This window comes from Myotis daubentonii, chromosome 5 (assembly GCF_963259705.1).
Source record: "Myotis daubentonii chromosome 5, mMyoDau2.1, whole genome shotgun sequence".
NCBI classification, from domain to species: domain Eukaryota; kingdom Metazoa; phylum Chordata; class Mammalia; order Chiroptera; family Vespertilionidae; genus Myotis; species Myotis daubentonii.
This window is the reverse complement of record NC_081844.1, coordinates 80,941,004-80,968,892: the sequence shown is the minus strand read 5'-3', so window position 1 is coordinate 80,968,892 and position 27,889 is coordinate 80,941,004. Positions and strand designations below refer to the sequence as shown.

Here is a 27,889-nt window from a genome sequence, read left to right as displayed (position 1 = left end):
GCTGCTGATTGGCTGGAGCGGCTGAGACAGAAAGATGGCCGCGAGCCCCTCGGTAGTCCCTGTGGCCCTGACGGCGCCGGGGGTCCCCATCTTGTCAGCTAGTGGCGATTTCTCAAACTTGCGGGAAATTAAAAAGCAGCTGCTACTTATCGCTGGCCTTACCCGAGAGCGGGGCCTACTGCACAGCAGCAAATGGTGAGATGCCGGGGTGGGGCGGGACCGGGCTTGGGTCCTTGGTCTTGGGGGGCTGGTGGAGCTGATTGAGTTTGCGGGGTGTTCCAGGTCCGCGGAGTTGGCCTTCTCCCTCCCGGCGTTGCCTCTAGTCGAGCTGCAGCCGCCTCCGCCTATGACAGAGGTAAGGACTGCTCCCCATCGACCCCAGAGGTAATGACTTGTTGCCGGAGGGAGCCGACTGCTTACTTCGCAGCAATGTTTGTAAAAGGAATGCGAGCATTTCAAGAGCTGGGCGTTTTAAGCGGTTTTTGTCTGTGTGGTTGTGTTGAGCTAGGAAAGATCCGGTGGTGCGTTTACTTAAGCTGAAGAGAATAAGCAAACAATCCTCGCTTAAGATTTCAGCCCTTTAGCTTTTGTAGCCCAGCCTAGACAATGAGCCAGAATCGGAGGTTTTTACAACAGTGCGAAACTGGCTTTGGATCCGCACAGCTCTGGGTTCACGTCTCAGCCACACTAGGGACCTTCGGCAATTTAACCTCCTGAACCCCAGTTTCCTCATCTGTGAAATGCAGATAATGGTATTTACTTTATGGGGATATTGAGGGAATTAAAGGAGATGTGGCCCTACCTGGTTTGGCTCAGTGGACAGAGCGTCGGCCTGTGGACTGAAGGGTCCCGGGTTCGATTCCTGTCAAGGGCACATGCCCAGGTTTCGGGCTCCATCCCCAGTACAGGGCGTGCAGGAGGCAGCCAATCAATGATTCTCTCTCATCATTGATGTTTCTGTCTCTCTTTCCTTCTCCCTCCCTCTCTGAAATCAATACAAATATATTAAAAAAATAAAGGAGATGTGAATATGTTTTATGTCACCTGTAGTACATGTGTTTACATAGACTGTATTCTGAGTGCTTTTCATCACAATCCGTTTTGTTACTTGATTCCTCCCTCCCTTTAAACACAATGACTATTTTTTACTCTGAAAGGTATAATGCAGCCTGGCTGGTGTGGTGCAGTTGGTTGAGTGCCCTCGGTGCACTGAAAGGTCGCTGGTCCATTCCCGGCCGGGTGGGTACATGCCCAGGTCACAGGCTTGATTCCCTGGTCCGGTGGTGCTTGTGGGAGGCAGCTGATCTCTGTTTCTCTCCTTTTCCCTCTCCCTCTCCTTCTTCCTCTCCCTCCTTCCCTCTCTCTTCCTACTTTTCTCTCTAAAATAAATAAAAACATATTTTTAAAAAGGTGTAATGTAGGTTGAGAGGGGGCAGGGGAAGAAATAAGCAAATGGTAAGTGGATATGAAAAGGGCCACCAGAATCCTAAGCTGAAGAGCCACATGTAAGACACGTTCGTTCATCCAGTGAAGAAAACACTGAGTATGTTTTGGTTCCTGTTTTGTGCTGGTAATATTTGGGGCAAGAAGGATGAGGAGAATGAAATTATTAAAGTTTTAATCAACTTATCCCTAGAGCTTGGGATGTGGATTATATGTGTTTAACCTAAATATGCATTATTTCATTTTTTCACATAGAGAATTATAGCTGTATTGTAGTTTTTTGCACTAATATGTCAAAATGTTCTTGAAGTACAAAAAGTATAAGTAACTGCAGTATATTGCATTTATGTAGAAATTTAAAAGCCTGGGGAAGGAAGGGAATGCCAAATATTAATGCCAGACATTTTCTACGACTTTCTCTTTCACCTTTTCCCTCATGTCAAATCTGTATTATTGGCTCCATTTACAGATGAAGAAGTGAATACTCAGAGAAGCCAAGTAACTTTCCTACTGATGTCATGAAGCCAGAAAATCAAAGAGTTAGAATTTGAATATAGGTCCCTAGTACTAAAGCCTATACAACTTCCACATTGGCAGAAACAATACAAGTTTCTGAGTGTGTTGGTTTAATATTTTACAAATTTTTATTTTTTCCTCTAACTTTAAAAAAGTTGTATTTTTATTGCTTTCAGAGAGGAAGGGAGAGGGAGAGAGAGCTATAGAAACATCAATGATGTGAGAAGGATGCACTGAAAGGTCACAGGTTGATTCCCAGTCTGGGTGGGTACATGCCCAGGTTATAGCCCCACGTCACGCCCCCCCGCCACACCCCCACCTCCAGTCATGTGCCCTGATTGGGAACCGAACCGGGATCTCCTGGTTCATAGGTCGAAGTTTGACCACCAAGCCACTGTAGCTGGGCTCCCATAACTTTTTGTTTTGAAGAAAAAGTTATCTGACTTCATTATATATATATGGTTTTGGGAGGAGGAAAAGGAGAGAAAAATTATTTCTTCTTACATCTTAAAATTGGATTTGAACTTTTTTGTCTTACTCCCAACCATTTACAAAAATTTGTCTCTTCTAGGAAGATGCCCAGGATATGGATGCTTACACCCTGGCCAAAGCCTACTTTGATGTTAAAGAGTACGATCGGGCAGCACATTTCCTCCATGGTTGCAATAGCAAGAAAGCCTATTTCCTGTACATGTATTCTAGATACCTGGTGAGGGCCATTTTAAGACATCATTCTACTTTGAACCAAGTGGAAAAAGTTAAACCTTTTAAATAGCATAGCAATAACCTATTTGGTGAATGTACTTTATAAATGTTTGACAACAATAAAGAAGTCATAAAATTAAAAAAGTAATGCTATGAAAGAAAATATTTTAAAAACTGATAATCATTATTGACAAAGATGCGAGGCAGTAGACTCCCCCCCACGCCCCTATTTGAAGTCAGTTTGGGTAGATTATGTTAATTTGAAATACTATGACCAAGCAATTCTACTTTAAGTAACTTTAAATACCTCTGTTCATTGAAATATTTTTTGTAATACCCCCAAAATGTGAACAACTTAAATATCCATTAGCCAAGAAATTCATTGTTAATTCTTGCCTGAAGTATTTTTTACTGTGATGTTGCAAAATGATGATTTTCCCCTCTAGTACTCTCCACATTTACTGCTCCTCATTTGGCATTCTATTCTAAGCAAGAGCCTTTCCTTCTCTTTCCACTTATCTATTTATCTAGTATGGACTTAAGGATTCTTTTATTTTTAATTATTTATATAATTCATTACAGTACTTCATTATTTGGTGCTCAAATTATTCCAGATTTGACCAATGGGAGCCCCTGAATAGTTACTTAAAATCAGTGACCAATAGTAGATGCCATTTTGGTTGGTTTTGGGCCCTTTAGGTAGAATCAGGCGGCTAGTTTTAGAACAGGTTCAGAATAAACTGGTCAAAAGACCTATGTTTGGATTTTCTTTTACAGTCTGGAGAAAAGAAGAAGGATGATGAAACAGTTGATAGCCTAGGTATGAACTTCTTTTTTTTCCCTTTTAGATTAAAGCAGGGGTTGCACACACAAATGCCTATAGAAGCCAGGCAGGTAGGACAAATGTGTGAAGTGGTCCGAGGAGGGCTATTGGAAATTCGATAGCACTACTGGCTGATTGTCTCCCAGCTGCAGCTGAGGGCTGCCTTGTGGCCTGGTCAAGGCTTTCTTCTCTGACTCTACTCCATTCCCTGCAACCTGAAGCTGGAAATTCAGATTTCTAGTTGAGGCGTCTGATTTTTAAATGTTGATACTGATTCAAAACTTTAAAAACCTATGTGGGCCTAACAAAATATGACTGCAGACCAGTTATCAGTTATTTTTTTGGGGGAAAAAAGTTGTGTAAGATATTGACCACTTGTGAGTGCTTGCTGGAAGTTTCAGGTGTAGCTGTTTGATGCCAAAAGGAATATTAGGTCTATAAAATGAAGACCAGCAGCTTTCTCTTAGATCAGAGACTTTGTTTCTTTTCTAGGCCCCCTGGAAAAAGGACAAGTAAAAAATGAGGCTCTTAGAGAATTGAGAGTGGAGCTCAGCAAAAAGCACCAAGCTCGGGAACTTGATGGTTTTGGCCTTTATCTGTAAGTGTTGGAGTAAGTTGGAACTTTCTATAACATATTCTCCTGAGCAGAAGAGAGCTGTTATAGAGCATTACCTTCTGTGATTGTTTCCTTCTTTCCTAGGTATGGTGTTGTGCTTCGAAAACTGGACTTGGTGAAAGAGGCCATTGATGTATTTGTGGAGGCTACTCATGTTTTGCCTTTGCATTGGGGAGCCTGGCTAGAACTCTGTAACTTGATTACAGACAAAGAGATGGTAAGTGAAGATGAGCTATGTGGCCCTAGCTGGTTTTCTCAGTGGTTAGAGTGTCGCCTGCGATTGAAGGGTCCTGGGTTTGATTACCATCAAGGGCACATGCCCAGGTTGTGGGCTCGATTCCCAGTGGGGAGTGTGCAGGAGGCAGTCAGTCAATGATTCTCTCTCATCATTGATGTTTCTATCTCTCTCCCTCTCCCTTCCTCTCAGAAATCAATAAAAATTTTTTTAAAAAGATGAGCCATGTGAAAAAGTCTGCTTCAAGTTTTATATAATTCTGCAGTAATGGGTTGGGTGGAGAGAGGTTTGCTAAGCCTTTGATTATATAGCTAGCTCTTTGCTCCTTCTCTGGTCTCTTTCACTGTTGGGATTTCGCTCTTCAGGTCTTTTTTTTTTTTTTTTTAAATATAGTTTATTGATTTTTTACAGAGAAGAAGGGAGAGGGACAGAGAGTCAGAAACATCGATGAGAGAGAAACATCGATCAGCTGCCTCCTGCACGCCCCCCACTGGGGATGTGCCCGCAACCAAGGCACACGCCCCTGACCGGAATCGAACCCGGGACCCCTGAGTCCGCAGGCCGACGCTCTATCCACTGAGCCAAACCGGTTCGGCTTCAAGTCTTCATTTGAAAGACAAATGTCTAGCTCTTATTTGGTAGTTGCTGTTGGATTTGCATCCAATTATATTAGGACTAGAGGCCCGATACACGAAATTCGTGCAAGAGTAGGCCTTCTTTCCCCCAGCTGCCGGCACCGGCTTCCCTCTGGCACCCGGGACCTGGGCTTCCCTCTAGCTTCCGGCAGGCACCCGGGACTCGGGACCCGGGCTTCCCTCACAGCCCCAGCTTTGTCCGGAAGGTCGTCTGATCTAATTAGCATATTATGCTTTTATTATTATAGACTAGAGGCCTGGTGCACAAAATTCGTGTTTGGGGGAGGGGGGGTCCCTTGGCCTAGCTTGCACCCTCTAGCAATGGACCCCTCAGGGGATGTCTGACTGCCGGTTTAGGCCCGATCCCCTGTGGGATCCCTCTCGCAATCCAGGAACACTGGCTCCTAATCGCTCGCCTGCCTGCCTGCCTGCCTGATCGCCCATAACTGCCTCTGCCTCAGCCTCTGCCGTGGTGGCTTATCTGGAATGATGTCTGGAAGGCCATTTGGCTGTCCGGTCTAATTAGCATATTACACTTTTATTTAATTTATTTTTTAAAATTTTTAATATTTTACTGATTTTTTACAGAGAGGAAGGGAGAGGGATAGAGAATTAGAAACATCGATGAGAGAGAAACATCCGTCAGCTGCCTCCTGCACACCCCCTACTGGGGATGTGCCCGCAACCAAGGTACATGCCCTTGACCGGGATCGAACCTGGGTCCGATGAGTCCACAGGCCGACACTCTATCCACTGAGCCAAACCGGTTAGGGCAGCATATTACACTTTTATTATTATAGATATCTTTTCATATTCATGTGTTCACATTCAAGTTTTACTGTAACTTATTTTATAGACTAAATGCTGTTACAGTTTCTCTCTTAATTTCAAAGATGCTATTATAGGAAAGGTTCCTCTGATATCAAGGATCATATTTATCCCAGCCGGTGTTGTTCAGTGGTTAACACCTATGTATGAACTAGGAGGTCATGGTTCGATTCCCCATTAAGGCACATGCTTGGGTTGCGGCTCTGTCCCCGGTGGGGGGAATGCAGTAGGCAGCCAATCGATGATTCTCTCTCATCATTGATGTTTCTATCTCTCCTTTCCCTTCCTCTCTGAAATAAATTAAAAATAGATATTTTAGAAAGGGATCATATTTAAAACATTTTAAGTCTCTGCTGAGCTCATAGGACTCTGAGAGGATACAGAGATTTGTTAATTAAGGAAATGTATATGAAATTGCTTTATAAACTGCAATCAGTTTACTAGTCATTATTAGAGGATATTGTCTATACAGTTTATTTGCTGTTCTTCAGTAGTTAATGGAAATGATAACACATTTCTTTTTTGCTCTGAAGAGCCAAAGTCTGGTTGGTTTCTGCTAATAATGATATATGCTACTAAGTCTGTATCTGAAACCTTTGTTTACTTATATTCACCTATCTAACTGCCTACTAGACTTTCATTGAAAGTTTGTTTTATCTCTGAATTCATAACACACAAAAGTAGATTTTTCATCTTACCTACCAAATTCTCTCTCCCAACTTTTTTTTTTTTAATATTAGTTTTTTTATTTTTAAAAAATATATTTTTATTGATTTCAGAGAGGAAGGGAGAGGGAGAGAGAGAGATAGAAACATCAATGATAAGAGAGAACTATTGATCAGCTGCCTCTTGCACACCCCCTACTGGGGATTGAGCCTGCAACCCAGGTATGTGCCCTGACTGGGGATCAAACCATGACCTCCTGGTTCATAGGTTGACATTCAACCACAAGCCAGGCTCTTTCTCTCAACTTGATAGATTCTCATTAGCATCACTATTTCTCAAGACACCCAGTCTTAATGCCTCAGAATCATATTTGCCTCTTCCCTTTCTCTTATCTCCTTTATCTATTCAACCACTAGACATGCCATGGTTTCTTTTTGTACCCATCTCTTGTTTTTGGCTTCATTTGCCATCTTGTTTATTTCCAATTTGGATTTCTTATAAGTAATATATACTGTCTATCTAGCTTTCCCATCTTTACACTTCCTTTTCCAAGCCCTTCGGCATACAGTTTCCAAATTTATTCTCAAAACACCCGTGTCATCATGATTCTCTTGCATAAAAATTCAGTGGTTTCCTATTGCATACCATTTCCTATTGCACTATAGGAACCACCCTACTATTTCAGTCTTGTTTTTCCACTGCGTCCCAGCACAAAGCTTCCCTTCAAACAACCTAGTTTCATCAACCTCTTCGCCCACATTCATCATAACTGTTTTTCTTTTTTTTATGTTGTCCTTGCCTAGAATGTTCATTTTTTTTCTCTTCCTCTCCCCTTTTTTCTATTCAAATCTACCCACCCTCCAAGACACCTCAAACCTTATTTATTGTTTGAAGCCTTCCCGAACTGGGCCTTTCCTCCCCATTGTGCTTGTAAATCCTATTACACTTGAAATGCCCTGTGTCCATTATTAGGTGCTGTAGTAAAATTTCCCATGATAAACACCTTTAGACAAGTGATTTTCAAGCTTTTTCATCTCATGGCACACAAACCAATTACTAAAATTCTGTGGCACACTAAAAAATACAATTTTTGTCTATCTGACAAAAAAAAATAGATATAATTTTGGGTCATTCATACCAGGCGGGTACTGTTGTGTTAACTCTTGTCACTTTTTTTATTTGACAGTCTAAGGCAGGGGTGGGCAAACTTTTTGACTCGAGGGCCACAGTGGGTTCTTAAACTGGACCGGAGGGCCGGAACAAAAGCATGGATGGAGTGTTTGTGTGAACTAATATAAATTTAAAGTAAACATCATTACATAAAAGGGTACGGTCTTTTTTTTCAATAGTTTTATTCATTTCAAACGGGCTGGATCCGGCCCGTGGGCCGTAGTTTCCCCACGGCTGGTTTAAGGGAAAAGGGGTCAGTGCCCCTGACTAAATAGTCAGGTGTTGCACGTTTTAAAAATTCTTTCGGCATAACACTGTGCCTCTTGTGGCACACTGGTTGAAAATCGCTGCTTTAGACAATAAAAATAGTTCCTGATGTTCTTTTGGGAGAGGTCAAAATATATTAAGTCTGTCCTCTCTCTCCTGCTGCCAGCTGAAGTTCCTGTCTTTGCCAGACACCTGGATGAAAGAGTTTTTTCTGGCTCATATATACACAGAATTGCAGTTGATAGAGGAGGCCCTGCAAAAGTATCAGAATCTCATTGATGTGGGCTTTTCTAAGAGCTCTTATATTGTTTCCCAAATTGCAGTTGCCTATCACAATATCAGAGGTAAGTGAACAAGGACAATGAAATTCTTCAAAACCTGAAAGTATCACTGTGTTGTTTTCTGAACTATGTTCTTTCTGCAGATATTGATAAAGCCCTCTCTATTTTTAATGAGCTAAGGAAACAAGACCCTTATAGGATTGAGAATATGGATACATTCTCCAACCTTCTTTATGTCAGGGTGAGCTGCTTCCTTTACTTGGACTTGATTAAGCTCTTTTGTGCTTTCATCTGGGTTGGATTGTCACCCAGTTGCATTAACTACAAGAAAAATAATTTAAGAGGTTCATTTTTCATGCTTAGACTGTCTTTTCTTTTCTTCCAGAGCATGAAATCTGAGTTGAGTTATCTGGCTCACAACCTCTGTGAGATTGATAAATATCGTGTAGAAACTTGCTGTGTAATTGGTAAGAATCATTATTCTTTTTCTTTTAAGATTTACCTTTATTGTAAATAATATAAGTATAAAAATAACAACAGTATAAAAGTGTCAAAGGTAACAAAATTATATACAGTAGAATGTGAAAGCTCACTATAACCCCATCCCCAAGATTGTTTGGAGAACGTGACTCCAGAATATTTTTCTGTGTGAATACAAAAAATGTGTGTGTGCAAGTGTGTGTGTACAGTTTGTAAAAACTATATCATTATACACACTGCTTTGTAACTTCCTTTTTTTTAACTTAACATATCTTTTTCTTTTTTTATTGTAGTACATCTAGATTTTTATTATTTTTGATAGTGATCTAATATTTTTTTTGATCTAATATTTTATTATATAGATGTGCCATCATTTTACTTAATATACAAATTGCTTCAGGAAACATTTTTGTATGTGTACATTTATTTTTGCATGTTAATGCAATTATTTCTGTGTAGTAAACAGTAAAAGACTGGATCAAAAGTGTATATATATATTTTAAACTTTAGTACTACTAAAAAGTTTGTAAGGCCTTAGCTGGTGTGGCTCGGTTGGGTGTCATCCTGTGCATCAAGAGGTTGCTGGTTGGCCTAACTGGTTTGGCTCAGTGGATAGAGCATCGGCCTGCGGACTGAAGGGTCCCGGGTTCGATTCCAGTCAAGGGCATGTACCTTGGTTGCAGGCACATCCCCAGTGGGGGGTGTGTAGGAGGCAGCTGATCAATGTTTCTCTCTCATCGATGTTTCTAACTCTGTCTCCCTCTCCCTTCCTCTCTGTAAAAATTCAATGAAATATATTTTTAAAAAAGAAAAAAAAAAAAAGAGGTTGCTGGTTGGATTCCCAGTCAGGGCATATGCCCTGGTTATGGGCTTTAACCCTAGTTGGGTGTATGCAGGAGGCAACTGATGGATGTTCTCTCTCTCCTTCTCTTAAAAAGAAAAATTTGTAAGAATTTCCAATCCTATGAAAAGAGATGAGAGTACCTGTTTCTCTGTATTGGGGTGTCTCAATCTTGGCATTAATGACACTTTGGGGGTAACAATATTTTTGTGGAGGGCTGTCCTATGCATTGTAGGGTATTAGCAGTATCCTTAGCTTCTGCTCACTGCTCCCTCCTCCTAATTGTACCGATAAAAAATATTTACAGGTGCCCTACTCAGTTTGGCACAGTGGATACAGCGTAGGTCTGCGGACTGAAGGGTCCCCGGTCTGATTCTGATCAAGGGCATATGCCTGGGGTTGCAGGCTCGATCCCCAGTAGGAAGCGTGCAGGAGGCAGCCCATCAGTGATTCTCATTTTTTTTTTTTAAATATATTTTATTGATTTTTTACAGAGAGGAAGGGAGAGGGATAGAGAGTTAGAAACATCGATGAGGGAGAAACACCGATCAGCTGCCTCCCGCACATCCCCTACTGGGGATGTGCCCGCAGCCAAGGTACATGCCCTTGACTGGAATCGAACTTGGGACCCTTCAGCCCGCAGGCTGATGCTCTATCTACTGAGCCAAACCAGCTAGGGCAAGTGATTCTCATTATTGATGTTTCTCTCTCTCTCTCTCTCTCTCTCTCTCTCTCTCTCTCTCTCTCTCTCCCTCTCCCCCCCTCTCCATTCCTCTCTGAAATAAATAAAAATATATTAAAAAAATATTTGCAGTATTGCCAAATAACCTCTCGGGTCAGAATCATCTCTGGTTACGAACCATGGTCCTATGTCAGTGATGGCGAACCTTTTGAGCTCGGCGTGTCAGCATTTTGAAAAACCCTAACTTAACTCTGGTGCTGTGTCACATATAGAAATTTTTTGATATTTGCAACCATAGTAAAACAAAGACTTATATTTTTGATATTTATTTTATATATTTAAATGCCATTTATTTATTTACTAGAGGCCCGGTGCACAAAAATTTGTGCACTCGGGGGAAGGGGGGGCCCCTCAGCCTGGCCTGTGCCCTCTCACAGTCTGGGACCCCTCGGGAGATAACACCCTGCAGGCTTAGGCCTGCTCCCGGGTGGCAGAGGGCAGGCCCAATCCCTAGGTGCAGCCCCTGGTCAGGCTCAGAGCAGGGCCGATTGGGGAGTTGGGGCGCCGCCCCCTGTTATGCACAGAGCAGGGCGTATTGGGAGGTTGTGATGCCACCCTCAGTCATGCTCAGGGTAGGGCTGATTGGGGGGTTGGGGCACTGCCCCCTGCCACACTCACGGCAGGGTCGATGGGGAGGTTGTGGCGCCACTCCCTGTCACGCACAGAGCAGGGCCCATCGGGGTTGGGGAGCTCCCCCCTGTCACGCACAGAGCAGGGCCCATCAGGGGGTTGAGGAGCTCCCCCTGTCACTCACAGAGTATGGCCAATAGGGGAGTTGGGGCACCGCTCCCTGTCACACACAGAGCAGGGCGGATCAGGGGGTTGGGGCGCCGCCACTCTCACACTCAGGGCAGGGCCGATGGGGAGGTTATGGCTCTACCCTGTCACACACAGAGCAGGGCCCGTGGGGGGTGGGGGGGTTGGGGCGCCGCACCCTGTCACACACACAGCCGCAGGGCGATCAGGGGGTTGGGGAGCTCCCCCGTATCAGGCACAGAGCAGGGCTGATCAGGAGGTTGGGGCGCCTTCCCTGTCACGAGCAGGGCAGATAGGGAGGTTGTGGCCCCGCCCCCTGTCACACACAGAGCCGCAGGGCGATCAGGGGGTTTGGGCGCTGCCCCCTGTCAAGCTGATCCTGGTGCGGGGAGGCCTCTCGGCTCCGCTGATCCCGGTGCTGGGAGGCCTCGCGGCTCCGCTGATCCCGGTGCTGGGAGGCATATTACCCTTTTACTATATAGGATAGAGGCCTGGTGCATGGGTGGGGCTGGCTGGTTTGCCCTGAAGGGTGTCCTGGATCAGGGTGGGGGTCCCCACTGGGGTGCCTGGCCAGCCTGGGTGAGGGGATGATGGCTGTTTGGAGCTGGTCACACACCCTTCAGGGTAGGGGTCCCCACTGGGGTGCCTGGCCAGTCTGGGTGAGGGGCTGAGGGCTGAAGCTCCCAACTGCGCCTTTTTTTCTTTTTTTTTATTCTGGGCCAGCTTTAGCTCTGGCTCCAGCTCTGAGGCCTCTGCTGCTGAAAACAGGTATCTGGTTTGTTTGGGTTCTATAATCGAAACAATGTATAACTCCAGGTCTGAAATCCCGGCTCGCTGAAAGCAGGTTTCTGGGGTTTTGTTTAGCTTCTATATTTGTTGCAATGTTTCAAACTGCAGGCTTAGAGGCCGGCAAGGCAGGCGGGGAACGTTGTTTTCTTCCGTCACTGAAGCAAGCAAGCCTCATGTTTGTTTCAAGCTGCCTGGCTGCCGGTCGCCATCTTGGCTGGCAGTTAATTTGCATATCGCCCTGATTAGCCAATGGGAAGGGTAGCGGTCATACGCTAATTACCATGTTTCTCTTTTATTAGATAGGATTATAAATATATTTTATTGATTTTTTACAGAGAGGAAGGGAGAGGGATAGAAAGTTAGAAACATCGATGAGAGAGAAACATCTGTCAGCTGCCTCCTGCACACTCCCTACTGGGTATGTGCCTGCAACCAAGGTACATGCCCTTGACCGGAATCAAACCTGGGACCCTTAAGTCCGCAGGCCGATGCTCTATCCACTGAGCCAAACTGGTTAGGGCTATTTAAATGCCATTTAACAAAGAAAAATCAACCAAAAAAATGAGTTTGCGTGTCACCTCTGACACACGTGTCATAGGTTTGCCATCACTGTCCTATGTACTTGGCCATACTAGTATGGCCTGATAATCAGCTTACATAAACAGATGAATGGCCACTCCTGGATAAAAGTAAGCTTGATTGGTTGTGGTTGAAAGTCTAAGTTCCCTGGAGATGAAAGGGCCATACCTGTCTCTGGGTCTTAGGTGACACTGCATCAAGATCATGCATTTGTACCTTTCTAGATCAGGATGTGTTAATAAACTGAGAGAATTTCCACTGAGCCAAACCGGTTAGGGCTGAGAGAATTTCAATTCATCAGTTATTCAGTGAATATTTCCAGCCCTTGAGGAAGTTGTAGTCTAGCATGGGAAACAAGCATTAAAAATATGTAATAAGTCCTATGGGAACATAGGTAAGAGTAGGAACAAATGATCCTTTCAGTATAGACCATTATGAATAAAGTATAAATATAAAGTCCATTAAGGTGAGGATGGAACTTCAATTTATTCAGAAAACATCTTCAAGCATCTACTCGGAGTGCCAGGCACTGTGCTTTGTATTGCATTACCTACCCTAATTGCCTATTTAGGAAGTCCAATAAGAAAACAGCTATAAAACAATGGGCTGAGTGTTATGGTTGAGGTAAACATAGGGCCTGGCCAGTGTGGTGCAGTGGTTGAGCTCGGTCACGGTTCAATTCCCATTCAGGGCACATTCCCCAGGAGTTGCAGGTTCAATACCCGGTAAGAGGGTATGCAGAAGGCAGCTGATCGATAATTCTCTTTCATCATTGATATTCTTTCTCTCCCTTCCTCTCTCTGAAATCAACAAAAATTTATTTAAAAAGAAAGAAAGAGTACATAGGAAAGGCATCTAATTGAGTCTGAGATTAGGGAAGGTGATGCTTGAAGAATAGGCAGGAGTGAAAGAGTTCAGTAGGGGAGAAGGATTGACTTGGGAAGGGCATTGCAGTGCAGAGGCATTGAAGTGTGAAACAGACATTATGCTGGAAATAGTTCAGCATCCTGAAGCATGGTGTGGGAGGTGGGAATGTAAAAAAAGGGCCAGATCTTGAAGAGCCTTTTTTGTTTTGCTAAAAGTTTGGATTTTATTCTTAAGGCAGTGGGAGTCTTCTGAAGGATTTTAAGCCAGAGTGATAAAAGTGTTCAGATATTCTTTTTCAAATGATGACTGGAGACTGTGCTGAGAGGATTAGAAAAAGGGCAAGACTAGGTGCAGGGAGACCAGCCAGGAGGCTTTTGCAATAATCCAGGATGATGAAAACATATGATGAGGAGATATTGGCGGGAGAATTGGAGAGAGGATTTAGAAGATATTTAGGAAGTACAACAAACAGGAATTGGTGACTGGGTAACCAGATTGCTAACAGTGCCTTTTTTTTTTTTTTTTTAATCTAACTTTTAAAAAAATTTGACTGATTTTTTACAGAGAGGAAGAGAGAGGGATAGAGTTATAAACATTGATGAGAGAGAAACATCAATTCAGCTGCCTCCTGCACACTCCCTATTAGGGATGTGCCCACAACCAAGGTACATGCCCTTGACCAGAATCGAACCTGGGACCCTTCAGTCCATAGGCCGATGCTCTATTCACTGAGCCAAACCGGTTTTGGCTGACTTGCTTTTTTCAAGACCAATGATAATATAACTGCTTTGATTCCTGAGGGAGAGCAGAGCTCAGAACTCTACCTTTTTCACCCTTGAGGTATCCTAGCAATATAGTTGGAAAACCAAAATATAAAGCTTACTCTAAAAATGTCCTACCCTTTAAGAAAATATGTGGATAAATGCTATATCCAGATAAAATAAAATGAAGAAAAACTCGCAATGTTAGGGAACACTTTTTTTTTTAAAGCCAGAATGTGTGATAAATGATATATATTTCCCAAGGGACCGATGGCATTTCCCTTATGTACAGTTTGGCTGTTCTACAAGGAATTTGGGGGAATGAGTTATGGTTTCATGTCCACTCTGTGGAATGCTATTTTAGTGGACTTTTATTTCTTTTTTAATTTTTTGTTAATCCTCACCTGAGGATATTTTTCTTTTGATTTTTAGAGAGAGTGGAAGGGAGGGGGAGAGACAGAGAAAAACATTGATGTGAAAGACAAAGATCGATGTGAGAGAGGCACATTGATTGGTTGCCTCCCCCAGGGGCCCTGACTGGGCCAGTGATCCAGAACCAAACCCAGGAGCCTTTAGTCTGTGGGCTGATGCTCTGTCCTCTGAACAAAACCAGCTAGGGCAGTGAACTTTTATTTTTATCTTTCTAATTGTTCATATTTTTTGTTTGTTTTTCAATCAGGCAATTATTATAGTTTGCGTTCTCAGCATGAGAAAGCGGCCTTATATTTCCAAAGAGCCTTGAAATTGAATCCTCGGTATCTTGGGGCCTGGACACTAATGGGACATGAGTACATGGAAATGAAGAACACGTCTGCTGCTATTCAGGCTTACAGGTGAGCTCCTAGTTGTGAGGTTAGGTAGAGCTGATTGCTGTGTTGTTGGGAGCCTCTTTTGAGCCTGCAAGTTGCTAACTTTGATTCTGCTGTCTTACCAGTCTATCTTCCATTTCTTAGACATGCCATTGAGGTAAATAAGCGGGACTACAGAGCCTGGTATGGCCTTGGGCAGACCTATGAAATCCTTAAGATGCCATTTTACTGCCTTTATTATTATAGACGGGCCCATCAGCTTCGGTAAGTCTGTGTTTGTTTTGGGGAGTGCTGACCCTTTTCTCTCTCTTTTGATGGCTACTGAGTGACTAACTGGCGGGTAGTGTATAGAGCGTGGATATACTGGCCAAAGGGATGATTCATGTCCTGGATGGGAAGGAGCAAGATGGTGTGAGATTTCATCATGCTACTCAGAATGGTGTGCAATTTAAAATTTAAGAACTGTTTAGCCCTAGCCGGTTTGGCTCAATGGATAGAGCGTTTGCCTGCGGACTGAAGGGTCGCAGGTTCAATTCTGGCCAAGGGCATATGCCTGGGTTGCGGGCTTGATCCCCAGTAGGGGGGCAGCCAATCGGTGATTCTCTCTCATCATTGATGTTTCTCTCTATCCTTCTCCCTTCCTCTCTAAAATCAATAAAGATATACTTAAAAAAAAAAAAAGAACTGTTTATTTCTGGAATTGTCCATGTAATATTTTCGGACTGCAGTTGACTGTGGAAAGTGAAACCTCAAATAAAGGGATCACTACAGTAGTGGTGGTGGTGGACTTTAGTTATCTATAAGTCTTTGCTTACACTACTATTTTCTTTCAGGCCCAATGACTCTCGTATGCTGGTTGCTTTAGGAGAATGTTATGAGAAACTCAATCAACTTGTGGAAGCCAAAAAGGTATCTGAGATTGAGCCCTTGAGAATTGAGTGGTAATCTCCTGCTTGGAGGAAGGGTGGGGCTATCTGTGCTCTGTAACTTCTCTTCATTCTGGTGCCTCTACATGTGGAAATCTGAATATTTAGAGGTACATAATGGGCTAAAAAAGCAAAGCTTGGGTGACATCATCTGGGAATGTCAGTATGTAGCCTGGACCTATCAGATTTAGTAAAAATGCCTGCATCCTGCAAATCTGAAGTTCTGGGAGGCTTGCAGGACTTGAGCCTTTGTGTGATTAGTCATGGCACCTGGGCATTGGTCAAAGTGACAAGTTTATTTTTTTGACAGTGTTATTGGCGAGCTTACGCTGTGGGAGATGTGGAGAAAATGGCTCTGGTGAAACTTGCAAAGTGAGTGAAAGGAGTAAAACGCTATTGATATTTCTTTTGGCTTCTCTGGTATGGTGGGTGAGCCTTCTATCCATCATCCTACATGAATGTGGGATGTAGCAGCGTGTATGAATATCGATCTGAAAATTTAGCCATTTGACTTGAGAGAATGACACTTCTCTTTAAACAGGGAATTGCTTTCCTATTAGGCAAGGGACCAAGAATGAATTGAAAGGAATGAAATGAAATTTTTATGTCAGAGCAGTCTAGGAAAACTAAGTACTGATCTCCTAATAAGGACTAAGAAAATAAGGAATAACTCAGAAATAGTAGGCAAAGAGGTTCTTAAATACAATTTTATTCATGGCAGTTCTTTTCTGATTTATTAGGAAAAAACCTGAATTACTTGTTATCTTTTTAAAAAATCTTACTCTCTCCATTACCAGTAGCAGAGTAATGATTCTAAGCCAGTGATGGCGAACCTATGACACGCGTGTCAGAGGTGACACGCGAACTCATTCTTTTGGTTGATTTTTCTTTGTTAAATGGCATTTAAATATATAAAATAAATATCAAAAATATAAATCTTTGTTTTACTATGGTTGCAAATATCAAAAAAATTCTATATGTGACACGGCACCAGAATTAAGTTAGGGTTTTTCAAAATGCTGACACACCGAGTTCGCCATCACTATTCTAAGCTTTGACAAAACCTCGCATCTGGGCACTAATACTATTCTGGGTCCCAGTGTGCCATTTATGTAAAAATTTGTACTTGTCAGTGTGTTATTTTGTTGGTGTTAATCATGGGCTGTTACTATTTATCATTATTTAGGCTTTGAGATCTGATTTGTACTTAAAGACCAATTTCTTTTGTAGGCTTCATGAACAGTTGACTGAGTCAGAACAGGCTGCTCAATGTTACATCAAATATATCCAAGATATCTATACCTGTGGGGTATGTGTCCTGGACAGGAGGACTGGGTTGCTGATCTTATTATTATCACCTTAGTCATCTCTGCTTTCCTTATCTAGGAAATAGTGGAACACTTGGAGGAGAGCACAGCTTTCCGCTATCTGGCCCAGTACTATTTTAAGTGCAAACTGTGGGATGAAGCTTCAACTTGTGCCCAAAAGTGTTGTGCATTCAATGATGTGAGTATCAGTTATTTAATAGAGTTTGGATTTGGGGCTCAAACATATAATCTTTACCATGATCTGGGAGTAGAAAGTGGATAAGAAGGTAAGTGGGAAGGCTACCTTGATTTGTGAAACTTACATGAGTATTTTAGAACCTGTTTTTGAGAATATCCTTGGACATATTTTGAAATAGTTGCCTGACTTTGTTTCAGACCCGAGAAGAAGGTAAGGCCTTGCTCCGGCAAATCCTGCAGCTTCGGAACCAAGGAGAGACTCCTTCCGCTGAGATGCCTGCACCCTTTTTCCTACCTGCATCACTGTCTGCTAACAATACTCCTACACGCAGAGTTTCTCCACTCAACCTGTCTTCAGTCACACCATAGTTGACTATTTTCAAGCTAGCACATTGCCAGACCGATGTTAAGCCTTACCTCCATGTAAAAAAAATGGCCATGTCTGTTCTTCCAAGGACCTTAGCTCTTTTTGTGTGTACAGACGGAAACAGCTCCTTGGGGAGAGTTTATAGAATCACCTTTAGAGTAGACTGACAGAAGAATCCTGGCAGGAAACAGACACTGTCTTTTGCCAGTTAGAAGCACTTCTTCCTTATGTTCATAGTAGCTACAGAGCTTGGCCTTCCCAGATTCTCCCCACCCCAACCCACCCCCAAACATCCTTGTACTAGCACTTTAGCACAGGCAAGGCTACAAGAACAGTTTTAATGCTGCTGGGAGTGGATGGTTTCCTGAGAAGTGAGGAAAGGAGAAAAGTTTGTGATTCGATCCTCTGCTGACAGTAGGGGCACTGGATACCCTAGCAAGGTCAGGGCACTGGGTAGACATGATCTTATTCTTGGATTTGCTGAGCATGACTGTTCTGTCAGATTAGGTTTAAATGAAGTAAAATTATACATTTGTTCTTATTCTAGGGAGACATTCTTCCAAAACATGGTTTTGAAGAGTCTCCTAGAATATTTAAAATTCGAAGAAACTTACTGGAGTTGAATAGAAGGGGCAAACATAATCTCACGGAGCATGAAGGCCCCTACCGAGAGCAAAAGATGTCTAGTTATCTATATCCCCAACAAAAGCAAAGTAAGGATACAGGATTACAGATAATCTCATGGCCATTTGGAGATAACTTTTTATAACTACAGACAAGAATAAACTAATTTCAAGCTGGTCTGTTTTAATATTTTTGATGTAATTGTCTTTTTTTCAGGCTAGACAAGGTAAAGGGAATCATTGTTAGTGTGCTCTTAGAGGGTTTCAGGACTTTGCATGCGTATTTAGTAGGAGGAATATGCTGTGGTTATTTATGTATGCTGCAATGAATTTGTACGGATGTTATGAATTATTCTGAGCTCAGGACTCAGCCTTCCTAGTTCATGTTTCCAAAACAGGTTTGTTACCTATTCACCTCCTAATGTGTGATACTTCATTTTATAGTAAGGAAGGTTTAGAATATCTAATGTCCCTTGAATTCATTTCTTACTAAGCTTTCTGGGCAACATTCCTGTGCAGGGTTTCCATGGACCTGAATGATGATAATTTTCAAATTTTCTTCCCTTTTTAATTTGAATGGTTTTGTTAAATTTGGAATTCAAATTAAAAAATGTGAACAATATCTTTAATATAGCTTTTTTTGTGCTGCATAGAAACCATATAAGTAAAAAGCATGAGGTTACATAGGTGACTATATTACAAAAAAACAACTAGTGTGTGAATATTACATTTTGTATAAAGTTCCAGGTAGATGGTGAAGTTTAAAAGAGACCTATTTCTTAAGCTGAGCAGCTGACCCACCTCAGGACAAGGACTGCTCTCTTCTTCCCCACAACCTCAGTATTTTTTGCCAAATGGCCCAGATTTGAGTAAAGGGGTATGCCGTGAGCGCAGAATCCGAGCATAAGGGCTGCAGTCAGTTGAGCTTTGGCAAGTGGGTGTTCGGGGAAGTAAATTTCGAAGAAATGGTTTCTTCCCTGGGGGCTCTTGGTTTGGTTGCTGGTTTTCCTGGTTGGCACCAAGGCGCTTTTTGGTAGAAGCCTGACCTTGGAGTTTTAGCACAGTATGATACTGCTCCGCAATGCATGCCGCCTTCTTCCGAAGGTCCATTTTTACCAACATCATGTTGTTCTGCAGCTCAGCCAGGGTCTGATCCTAAGGAAGATCAGTAAAGTCATAGAAAACATTTATATCTGGTATATGAGAGAATAAGAAGGGCAAGGTGATATATGCCATCCACTACTAAGTACAACTGTAACTCTTTAAGGTCAGAGCTTATTGAACAGTGGGTATTTTAATGTCAGAGCTTAATTGTTAGTGTTTTGTTTTAGAGGTTTCAGGCCTGTGCATAAAATAATGGTTTCTTACAATCTAAGCATCTTGGATGAAATGTGATACTATTTACCTCCCTAGGATTGTTACAACAGAAAATGCCTATAAATTAGTACAGTACTTTATACTTAAAATCTTGACCTTTCTCTTTTGCTCCTCATTCCCTTTTTCACATAACCCTGGAGTGGGCTGATGGGAGAGAAGGGGATATTTGGGCTGTCCTAACCTGTTTGATTAAGATGTCATCACAAGTAGTCAAGGCTTGGCGAAGTTTTCCTGCCCCAGTGCTATGGCAACAGGCTCTTTCTGCTGACTGGAGAGATTCACCAAGTTTCTGAAGCTCTGTCCGTAGCAACCTTATATTCTGAAAAAGGAGGAGTAATAAATTGTGGCCAGGTTCAACTAGGATAATGATCTGGAGGAGTCAGGTAGCCATTTGAAGAGAAGTAAAATAAAGGCAGGTCAGCTGAATAAAGTAGCCACCCTCCAGGACAGTACATAGAAAACTTCTTAGCCTTACATGAACCAGGGATATAGTACTGGAAATCACCTTAGGTAAACGTTTTTTCTTTTTAAAATATGTATCTCTGGCTTAGATTGATTTTTTTTCTTTAAAAAAAAATACATTTTTATTGATTTCAGAGAGAGAGAGAAACATCAACGATGAGAGAGAATCATTGATTGGCTGCCTCCTGCACGTTCCACATTGGGGATTGAGCCCAGAACCCGGACATGTGCCCTGACCAAGAATTGAACTGTGACCTCCTGGTTCATAGGTATCAGACGCTCAACAACTGAACCATGCTGGCTGGGCTTAGGTAAGAGTTTTGGTAACAGAGAAAGGTAATCACCTTCTGGCCCTCCTCTAACTTCTTGTCCACATCATTGGTGAAGGGCTTGGCTGAGGGTGGTGGTTCTAACATTTTCTGATACTTCCGCAGTTCTGAGGGAAGAAACAAACATTAATATGCAGGCTTTCTAACCTTGGACTTATCTCTGAGTTAACAACAGCTTGCAGCACATATAAAAAGGGAGCCCTTGTGCATCCTAGAGTGAAAGGTCTAGGGATGTAGCGCCAAAATAAGGAAATTATGTTGGAGCTGGCGCCAGAAGGCCTAAGTTTGGAGAATAGTTCTGCCTTGAGTCACTACCCTCTTTCCCTCCTCACCGTCAGTGGTAGAGTTCAGCTCTGCTTTGCACTGGTCCAGTTTGGCTGTAACCTCCTGGAGCTGCTGGGTGGAGTGGGAAGCAGCAGCCAGCCTTTGTGACCGCCTTACAGACAATTCAGATCCTGATTGTTGATGAGCCATTGGCTGTTGTCTGGCTTCCTGCACGCGAGCTTCTAGCTCTTCAATCTTCTCATCCCGTTCCTAAGAGGGAAGCAGAAGGCACAATTCCATCCACAGTCAAACACTGCAGAAACAGATGACTGCATAATGACCAAAATCTTCCCTGATACATAAGCTTTTTGGTTAGCACATATACCATTTTCTGGCCAACCAGACCTTTAATCAATTTGCCAAACAGACTGGCACATACAAAGCACTAAGATAGTAGAGAAAAGTGAGTTACATATTCCCACCCCTACCAGAGTTTATAAAATCTGTTAACCTCAAGCAAGTAGTGATGGGAATCTGAGTAGCCAGTTGCGGCTAGTTCAGGGCAACTCACCTGAAGCTCCTCTTGGTAAAAACTTGTCAGTGACTCCTTGAGGATCTTTAATTTCTCTTCATATGTTTCCTCTAAGAGTTCCTTTTGGGTGTCCAAATGTTCACTGTCAGGAGAAAACAGAAGTGAGTGAAGATTCTGAAGAGTGAGCCTGGAGGACAGATTTTTTTTTAAAAAAACAATAATATATTTAATTATACAGGAACTCAGTGGGACTCTTTCCCCCTCCCCATGTGGGAGTCTGTACTGTGAGATTCTTTCCCCTTGCCCAAGTGGGAGTCTGAACTTGTTCTTCAATAAATTCCCACCTTTGCTATTAAAAAAATTATAAAACTAAAATGAATTTAACATTCATTAAGTTAATGTCCAGCTATGACCAGTTTGAAGAATTTTAATGGATGGAGGACAGATATTGATGCACAACTCCATCCTAGTCCCTACTTCCCACCCTCTGGTCCAGGTGACAGATGAAGAGGGGCCACTCAGCTGGTACCTGCACCACTGTTCACGCTGTTGCATCTGCTTCACCATCTCATTGCAAATTTCATCACGGAGCTGCATCTCCAGCTGCAACTTTTCCTGCCGTTCTTTCAAAAGCAGTGCTTTCATGGCTTCCACCACCTGTAGGAGATCCTAGAAGGGACACAAGTCAGAGGTAATCAGACGGCCATGCCCCTTAAGAGGCACAGGCCCACCTGGAAGGCAGCATGGAAAATGTGCAGCCATCAAGCTGCTGCAACAAAATTTTCTTGTATTCTCACCTCTTTGCTATACATGGAGATATCAGCTTCATTTTCAATGTCATCATCAAGGCCTGGGTCTGTCTTAGTTCCTATCTCTAAGCTGGGAGATGCCTGCAGACTGTGTTCCTTGATGAATGAATGTAGCGATGGGAATCCCAGTTGTACAGGTGGAGCATGCACAAGCTAGCAGGGGGAAGATATCTCAATTGAATCTGGGACTAGTCTCTAGTAGCTTTCTTAAAGGTACCATTCCAAAGGTACCAACTTCTCACCTGGCTGGCAATGGCTGAAAACTTGGCCACGTGAAGGGTCTCATCATAAGTAGATGCACAGGGATTCACATTGACAATCATGCAGGAGCGGCCTCGGCCTGTGAAGAAGCCTTGAAACACTCGAGTCAACTTGCTGTCGCGGAAGGGAATCAGGTTCTGCTTTGACCTGGCAGGGAATCAGAAGAGTAGAGCTGTAAGCAGAACTCCAGCCCTTGGGGTATTCTAGCACCATCCCTAGTGGTGACCAGGAAGTTTCTTAGTAAATTGTAGAGCTCCAGACCATCCAAGCCCATGGATTGCAGTCAAAATCTCACCTGTTCTGCTGGTTTTGGCGCAGGGCAGTAATACAGCGGCCCAGGGTGTGCAGAGAAGTGTTAATGTTTCCTGCTTCCTTTAGCCGCTCACCACTCTTCTGATCTTTGCAGCGTTCTGAGCCAGCCAGATCACAGAGTGACAACCTTGAAAGGAGGACAGGATCTGACATAAGGACCTACATGTTATGAACCTTCCAGCCCTTCCTATTCTTGTGAGGAGGGGAAGACCCACCAAGAATCTCTACCTAAGGAAGGAGAATCTATCAGAAGTAATTCCTCTGAGCACCTCCCTTGCCTCCTCCCCCACTACCATTTATGGCCAAGAAGTCCAAATTTCTAAATGGAAAATCTTACTCGCTGATCTTGGGGACTATATCCCCTTCCCCTTGAAGGTGCAGGATCCGAATGGAGAAGATGCTGTGACTAGAAGTTAAGAAAAAGAAAAAGGTCATTACATATCTTCCATGACCAACTGGAGGATTAATATAGAACAAAGGCTGGCTCTCACAACCGACTAACCTGCGGCTGGAGTTCTGGTTCAGGTGTGTGCTGGCAAAGCTCTGGTTTTTACGACCCACTTTTAGGAGTTTCAAGGCCTCCTCAGCATCCTGAACATGAATCCAGTTGAGATCTGAGGGCAAGAGAAGGGCGTACATAAGATGGGAGTACCTAACTCTTTTTTTAGTCTCTGTCCAAGTCCTGTCCAGGGTTCATGTCAGCCTCCCTGCTTTCCCATACCTTTCACGTAGGGATTGCCATTCTGATCCTCATATAGCCGCAGAATCTGCCTCTTGCGCTGTTGGTTAGGTGGTTCTAACAGATCATAAAGCAGTTCATTGTAGATCTCAAAGAAGGAGATCCAGATGGAGAAGCGAATGTCTGCAGGTACACTTACGGGGGCACTGTCTGGCTGTGCCCATCGGTTACTGGTTTCTGGGGAAGAAGCAAATGTACATCAACTCTAGAGTAGTCCATCTCCCCTTTGGCTTGCAGGGTCCTCAGAAGGCAGAGCTAAAGGTTGCAACCTCTGGTCTATACTCCTGGCAGTTGTTGAGAGCAGGGAGTGGGTTCTTACTGTGACTTGGCACTGAGCCCAGTCATGTTACTTACCGTCTAGCTGGCTACTGCTAGTAAACTGACTGGTAGAGGAGAGCCCAGCAATGCCACTGTCAAAGCTGGTGCTGGTACCTATCCGATTTTCAATGTAGACACTCTTCTTCAAGGAGGTAGACAGTTCCTCCTGGAGGGCCCCAGGGAGAAAATAAGTATAAAATTTTCCAGAGATTTGTCCCCTTATCCCCACCTCTGTAGACACTAACTCTTCACCTCTTGGAAGCCTCCATTTAGCAGGGTCAGTTTCTTCATTTCCTCCTGTCGGATCTGCTTGCTGTCAAGCCAGATTACCTCATTACAGAGCAATGGCTTCAGATCAGGTGTGGGATGAAGTTGGCCTTGGAGACTATTGAAGATCAGAGCCAGGGACCGGGGCAGGATCCCTCCGTCTTTGATGGTACCTAGAGGAATGTAAAAGATGGGTACCTGAGGCAAGTGCCTTTCTCCTCCAATTGTCAGCATCCAAAGGCAATGACAATACCATTACAGGCAATCAGCAATCCTGTGAGGCCTACTACTCACCTTGAATCGTGTGGGTTTTTCCTGAGTTGGTGACTCCATATGCATAGATAAGCCAGTTCTGTCCTTTGAGTACGTCTTTTACCATCTCCTTCACAGTCAGGTTGAAGAAGGATGCTTGTCCTACTTCTGGCCCAAAGATCTAGAGACAGACCCAGTTTCTTGGAGACCTTTCATTTCCCATTTGCCTCCGGTGCAGAGCTAGCAGATGTATCTCTTCCTGGGTGGTTGGCCCTGGACAATGCTCCAGCCACTTCTTCCTGCAGTGCTGCCAGCTGCTCCCTGAACACTGAGGACTCAACTACTCTCTGCCAGTCCATCTTTCATCCAGATTAACAAATACCTAAGGTATGCTATCCACTAAGTCCAATGCTGCATACACAATGGGGCAACATAATGGTCATAAGCATCTGTACTATCCTCAGATGGAACCTGTAGCAGATTCAAGTCCTAACTCTACCACTGACTAGCTTCAGCAACATTACCTTCACTGAGCCACAGTATCCTTGTCAGGAAAATAGGGACAATATGATAATTATAAGAGTTGTTGGGAATTAATGCACATAAAGTACTTGACACACTGGCTAGCTCATAACAAGGGTGCCTAAAATTGTAGACATGCCTAAACAGGGTAGGGCAAAAGTAGGTTTACAGTTCATATGGAAAATAATACAATAATTAATAATACAAGAATAAACTCTGTATTTCACACACAACCATAAAAGTACTTACCCCACCCTCTATAAGAAGTTCACAAGCAAGTAAAAAGCTTTCCCACTAAAGAGGGAATAAGGTTGCCCCTACATGTTGGTCCCTTGTTCACAGACCAGTATCTTCATACCTTGGAAAAGGTGAACCTGTGGGTGGCTTGGCCAATTCCCCGCTCGTTACTCTTCTGGGCAAAGGAGTCTTTGGGTGCCTGTAGAACAAGGGTCTCCACATTCTCAATATGGACACAATCCTAAGAAAGGGGAAAACACAGTTGACACAGAAGGAAGCATTCCTGAGAACCTCTTCTGTATCATTCCACCTTGAATCCTCCCTCCTCAGAAACTCACCTGATCCTCCTGCCGTTCCAGCTCTGAAGGTAACAAGGGCCTGACCCTCAGATATACTTTCACCTTCTCTGTACTATCCTCAGATGGAACCTGTGGCAGAATTCCAGGCCAGAACTACAGATTAATCTCAGCAATTATCTCTAAGCAGATGGGCAAGCATAGCACAGTTCCTGAAAATAATGCTAACACTACCCTTGTTCCACCTCAAGTGTCTCTCTGAAGCTATAGCTACTCTTTGGTTCCATAATCATTCCAACCTACAAAGATTTCTTTAGTACTTTGTCCCTTTCCTACTGTCTCTTCAGTATCCTGTAATCCTGGGTTACCACACCTAGAGTTAGAACTGGTTGACTGGCATGACATAGAAAAGCACAGTAGGTAAGCACCTTGGAGGCAGACACACCTGAATTTGAGTCCCAATTCCTTCATTTAGTAACTATAAGACCTTGAACAAGTTCTTTAAATTCTCTTTGCCTCACTTTCCTCATATAGAATGGGGTTAATCATATAGTACCCACCTCATTCTTTCAACAGATCTAAGAGATCTGCCTACTATGGCCCAGGAACTCTAAGAGGCATTATTGAGGCTCCTGCTCTGATAAACCTTTCTCTAAAAAGAGACTTATGGCCCTGACCGGTTTGGCTCAGTGGATAGAGCGTCAGCCTGTGGACTGAAAGGTCTCAGGTTCGATTCCGGCCAAGGGCATGTGCCTTGGTTGCAGGCACATCCCCAGTAGGAGGTGTGCAAGAGGCAGCTGATCGATGTTTCTCTCTCATCGATGTTTCTAACTCTCTATCCCTCTTCCTTCCTCTCTGTAAAAAAATCAATAAAATGTATTTTTAAAATAAAAAAATAAAAATAGTCTTATGAGTAGAGTTGTTCTTAACCAGGGCCATTTCCCTCCCAAAGAACATTTAGCAGTATCAGGACAGGTTTCTAGGTTGTCACAAGTGGGAAGGTACTACTAACATTTAATGGGTAGAGGCCAGGAATGCTGCTAAGCACCTTGCAATGCACAGGACAGACCCATACAACAAAAAATTACCAGGTCCCAAATGTCAATGAGAACCCACCAGCTGCCATAGATGCAGGGCCTTCCACCCACCTCGCAGGTTTCTGGAGGTAAACCTGAAGGCCGTGTAGGGCCCCAGGAGTAGAGAGAAGGGAGTCAAGGGCAGGCCTGATGCCCAGCCTGAACTCCTCTGGAGGAAGGGTGAGGGCTGAGACAAGCCCTGGCAATATTCTGCTATTCTGCTTCCCCTCAGGAGACCTAAATCAAAGTTCTGCATCAAATTTCAAGGCTTTGTGATATTCTGACAAATCAGGGACTACGTGTTAAGAACCAGCCTGCCCCCAATTTGGGCGTATGTTTTGTATATAAATATAGGTCGTTTTATAGATATGGCTGCCAAAACCAACCAAACAAAAAATGTCAATAAGAAACCCCAGCCAAGCACGAAGGCTTCATGAATGGAAGCTATGGTTGGCATTAAGACCTGCATGTACATTCCACCTGTTTAATGGCAGTAGGACCTTGTGCAAATTCTTCAAGGCCTCTGGGCCTCACGGTGGAGAGATAACTATTATCCTTCCCTCAAGGGATTAACTGATAGTGTGCACTTGAGGGTATATCATTAATGCAATGCAAACAATAGTTCTTATGGACACAAACTCTACATTTTTTAACTTGTCATGCTCTTAATTTTGAATTGAACTCTCAGACCCTGAGGAAATGCTGGTCTTTGACCTCATACTAACTACTCAGTAGAGTAGGCTGAGGATATCACTTTCTGCTCCTACCACTTTCCAACTCCTTTACCTGCTGCTTGTCCTCCAGGGAGGTGGAGATGACCGAGCAGTCTGACAGCAGGTCCTTGCGAACCACAGACCTCAAGTCTGCAACTGTGGACTCAAACATGGGGGACACTACGACATCTTCATCCGAGAGCAAGCCGGCTGGTGGAGAAAGGATCCCTCGGGACATAGCTGAGGCAACTTAGGTCTAAAAAGAGACAAAAGTGAGAACCTTAAGGACAGAAAGGGCTGCAAATTCTAGGTAAAAAACAATTCCCTTACCCCAGGACACCTCGGCATCGCCCCCTGAATGTCTACTCTTTTCCCTTCCACTATCAGCAGAGGGGAAGGGGATGCTAGGAGTTAATCATTTAATCCAGTTTAAGGCAGCATTTCTGACCACGTACTGGAATGAACAGATATCTGGCTGAAAAACCAGAAGGTCACGCTCCAAGTAAGGTGCCGTCAGTAGCCCTAGGCACCTTCTCCAACCTCGCCCCCAGGGCCACAGTGAGGACAGAGGTATTAAGAAAAAAGCGATGGCAGCAGCGTCGCTTTCTGACAGCCTGTCCGGCGAGAGAAAGAGCTGGTATCCCAGCTGGGCTCCAGCACAAGCGCATACTCACCCGAAGACGCGACACCCGTTCCCCGTCCGATACCGGCCCACTCACACCCCGCCGCCGATCCCGGGCTCTGGGCTTTATAGAACAAAACTCCGCCCACGAGGTGCACCTTTGTTACTGATACAATGTTTTAAAGTACGCGCTGCCTTCGTCCGCCAATGAGATAGAGAAGCCTGCAGCTACCAATCAGCGCAAGGAAAGGGGGCGGGTAAAACTGGGAAA

The 27,889-nt window shown here is 43.6% G+C and overlaps 2 protein-coding genes across 5 annotated transcripts; one reads left to right on the top strand and one right to left on the bottom strand.

Annotated features, from left to right (window-relative positions):
• Nucleotides 1-18,852, top strand: CDC23 (cell division cycle 23). Of its 4 annotated transcripts, none has more exons than XM_059698492.1 (16): nucleotides 1-195; nucleotides 283-355; nucleotides 2,531-2,668; nucleotides 3,442-3,484; nucleotides 3,980-4,085; nucleotides 4,188-4,320; nucleotides 8,071-8,248; nucleotides 8,329-8,426; nucleotides 8,571-8,652; nucleotides 14,680-14,833; nucleotides 14,954-15,073; nucleotides 15,643-15,718; nucleotides 16,046-16,107; nucleotides 16,966-17,044; nucleotides 17,122-17,241; nucleotides 17,439-18,852. In XM_059698492.1, the coding sequence occupies exons 1-16, from the start codon at nucleotides 35-37 to the stop codon at nucleotides 17,607-17,609; spliced, it is 1,794 nt and encodes a 597-aa protein (XP_059554475.1). In that variant the 5' UTR covers nucleotides 1-34; the 3' UTR covers nucleotides 17,610-18,852. The 4 variants fall into 4 exon arrangements, with proteins under 4 accessions (XP_059554475.1, XP_059554476.1, XP_059554478.1 ...); XM_059698493.1 differs by having other exon boundaries at nucleotides 55-195; nucleotides 283-384; XM_059698494.1 differs by lacking the exon at nucleotides 283-355 and having other exon boundaries at nucleotides 58-195.
• Nucleotides 18,828-27,826, bottom strand: KIF20A (kinesin family member 20A). Its single transcript, XM_059698491.1, has 19 exons — nucleotides 27,671-27,826; nucleotides 27,070-27,252; nucleotides 25,250-25,339; nucleotides 25,033-25,152; nucleotides 24,195-24,333; nucleotides 23,886-24,073; nucleotides 23,670-23,799; nucleotides 23,298-23,492; nucleotides 23,079-23,190; nucleotides 22,914-22,982; nucleotides 22,560-22,703; nucleotides 22,246-22,411; nucleotides 21,992-22,156; nucleotides 21,724-21,863; nucleotides 21,234-21,336; nucleotides 20,731-20,932; nucleotides 20,414-20,505; nucleotides 19,789-19,926; nucleotides 18,828-19,385 (listed from the first exon to the last, which is right to left on the bottom strand). Exons 2-19 carry the CDS (start codon nucleotides 27,232-27,234, stop codon nucleotides 19,068-19,070), a joined length of 2,676 nt encoding a protein of 891 aa, XP_059554474.1. The 5' UTR covers nucleotides 27,235-27,252; nucleotides 27,671-27,826; the 3' UTR covers nucleotides 18,828-19,067.
• Nucleotides 27,827-27,889: the final 63 nt, after the last annotated feature.

What these genes read in the sequence shown, in the direction of transcription:
- KIF20A (XM_059698491.1), bottom strand. Translation starts at nt 27,234, where the DNA reads ATGTCCCGAGGGATCCTTTCTCCACCAGCCGGCTTGCTCTCGGATGAA. An exon ending in TTTCAGCCATTGCCAGCCAG is followed by an intron (nt 22,157 to 22,245) that starts GTGAGAAGTTGG and finishes TCCCCCTGCTAG; the next exon opens with CTTGTGCATGCTCCACCTGT. An exon ending in TTTACCAAGAGGAGCTTCAG is followed by an intron (nt 20,933 to 21,233) that starts GTGAGTTGCCCT and finishes CTTCCCTCTTAG; the next exon opens with GAACGGGATGAGAAGATTGA.
- CDC23 (XM_059698492.1), top strand. Translation starts at nt 35, where the DNA reads ATGGCCGCGAGCCCCTCGGTAGTCCCTGTGGCCCTGACGGCGCCGGGG. An exon ending in CTACTGCACAGCAGCAAATG is followed by an intron (nt 196 to 282) that starts GTGAGATGCCGG and finishes GGGGTGTTCCAG; the next exon opens with GTCCGCGGAGTTGGCCTTCT. An exon ending in TGATTACAGACAAAGAGATG is followed by an intron (nt 4,321 to 8,070) that starts GTAAGTGAAGAT and finishes TCCTGCTGCCAG; the next exon opens with CTGAAGTTCCTGTCTTTGCC.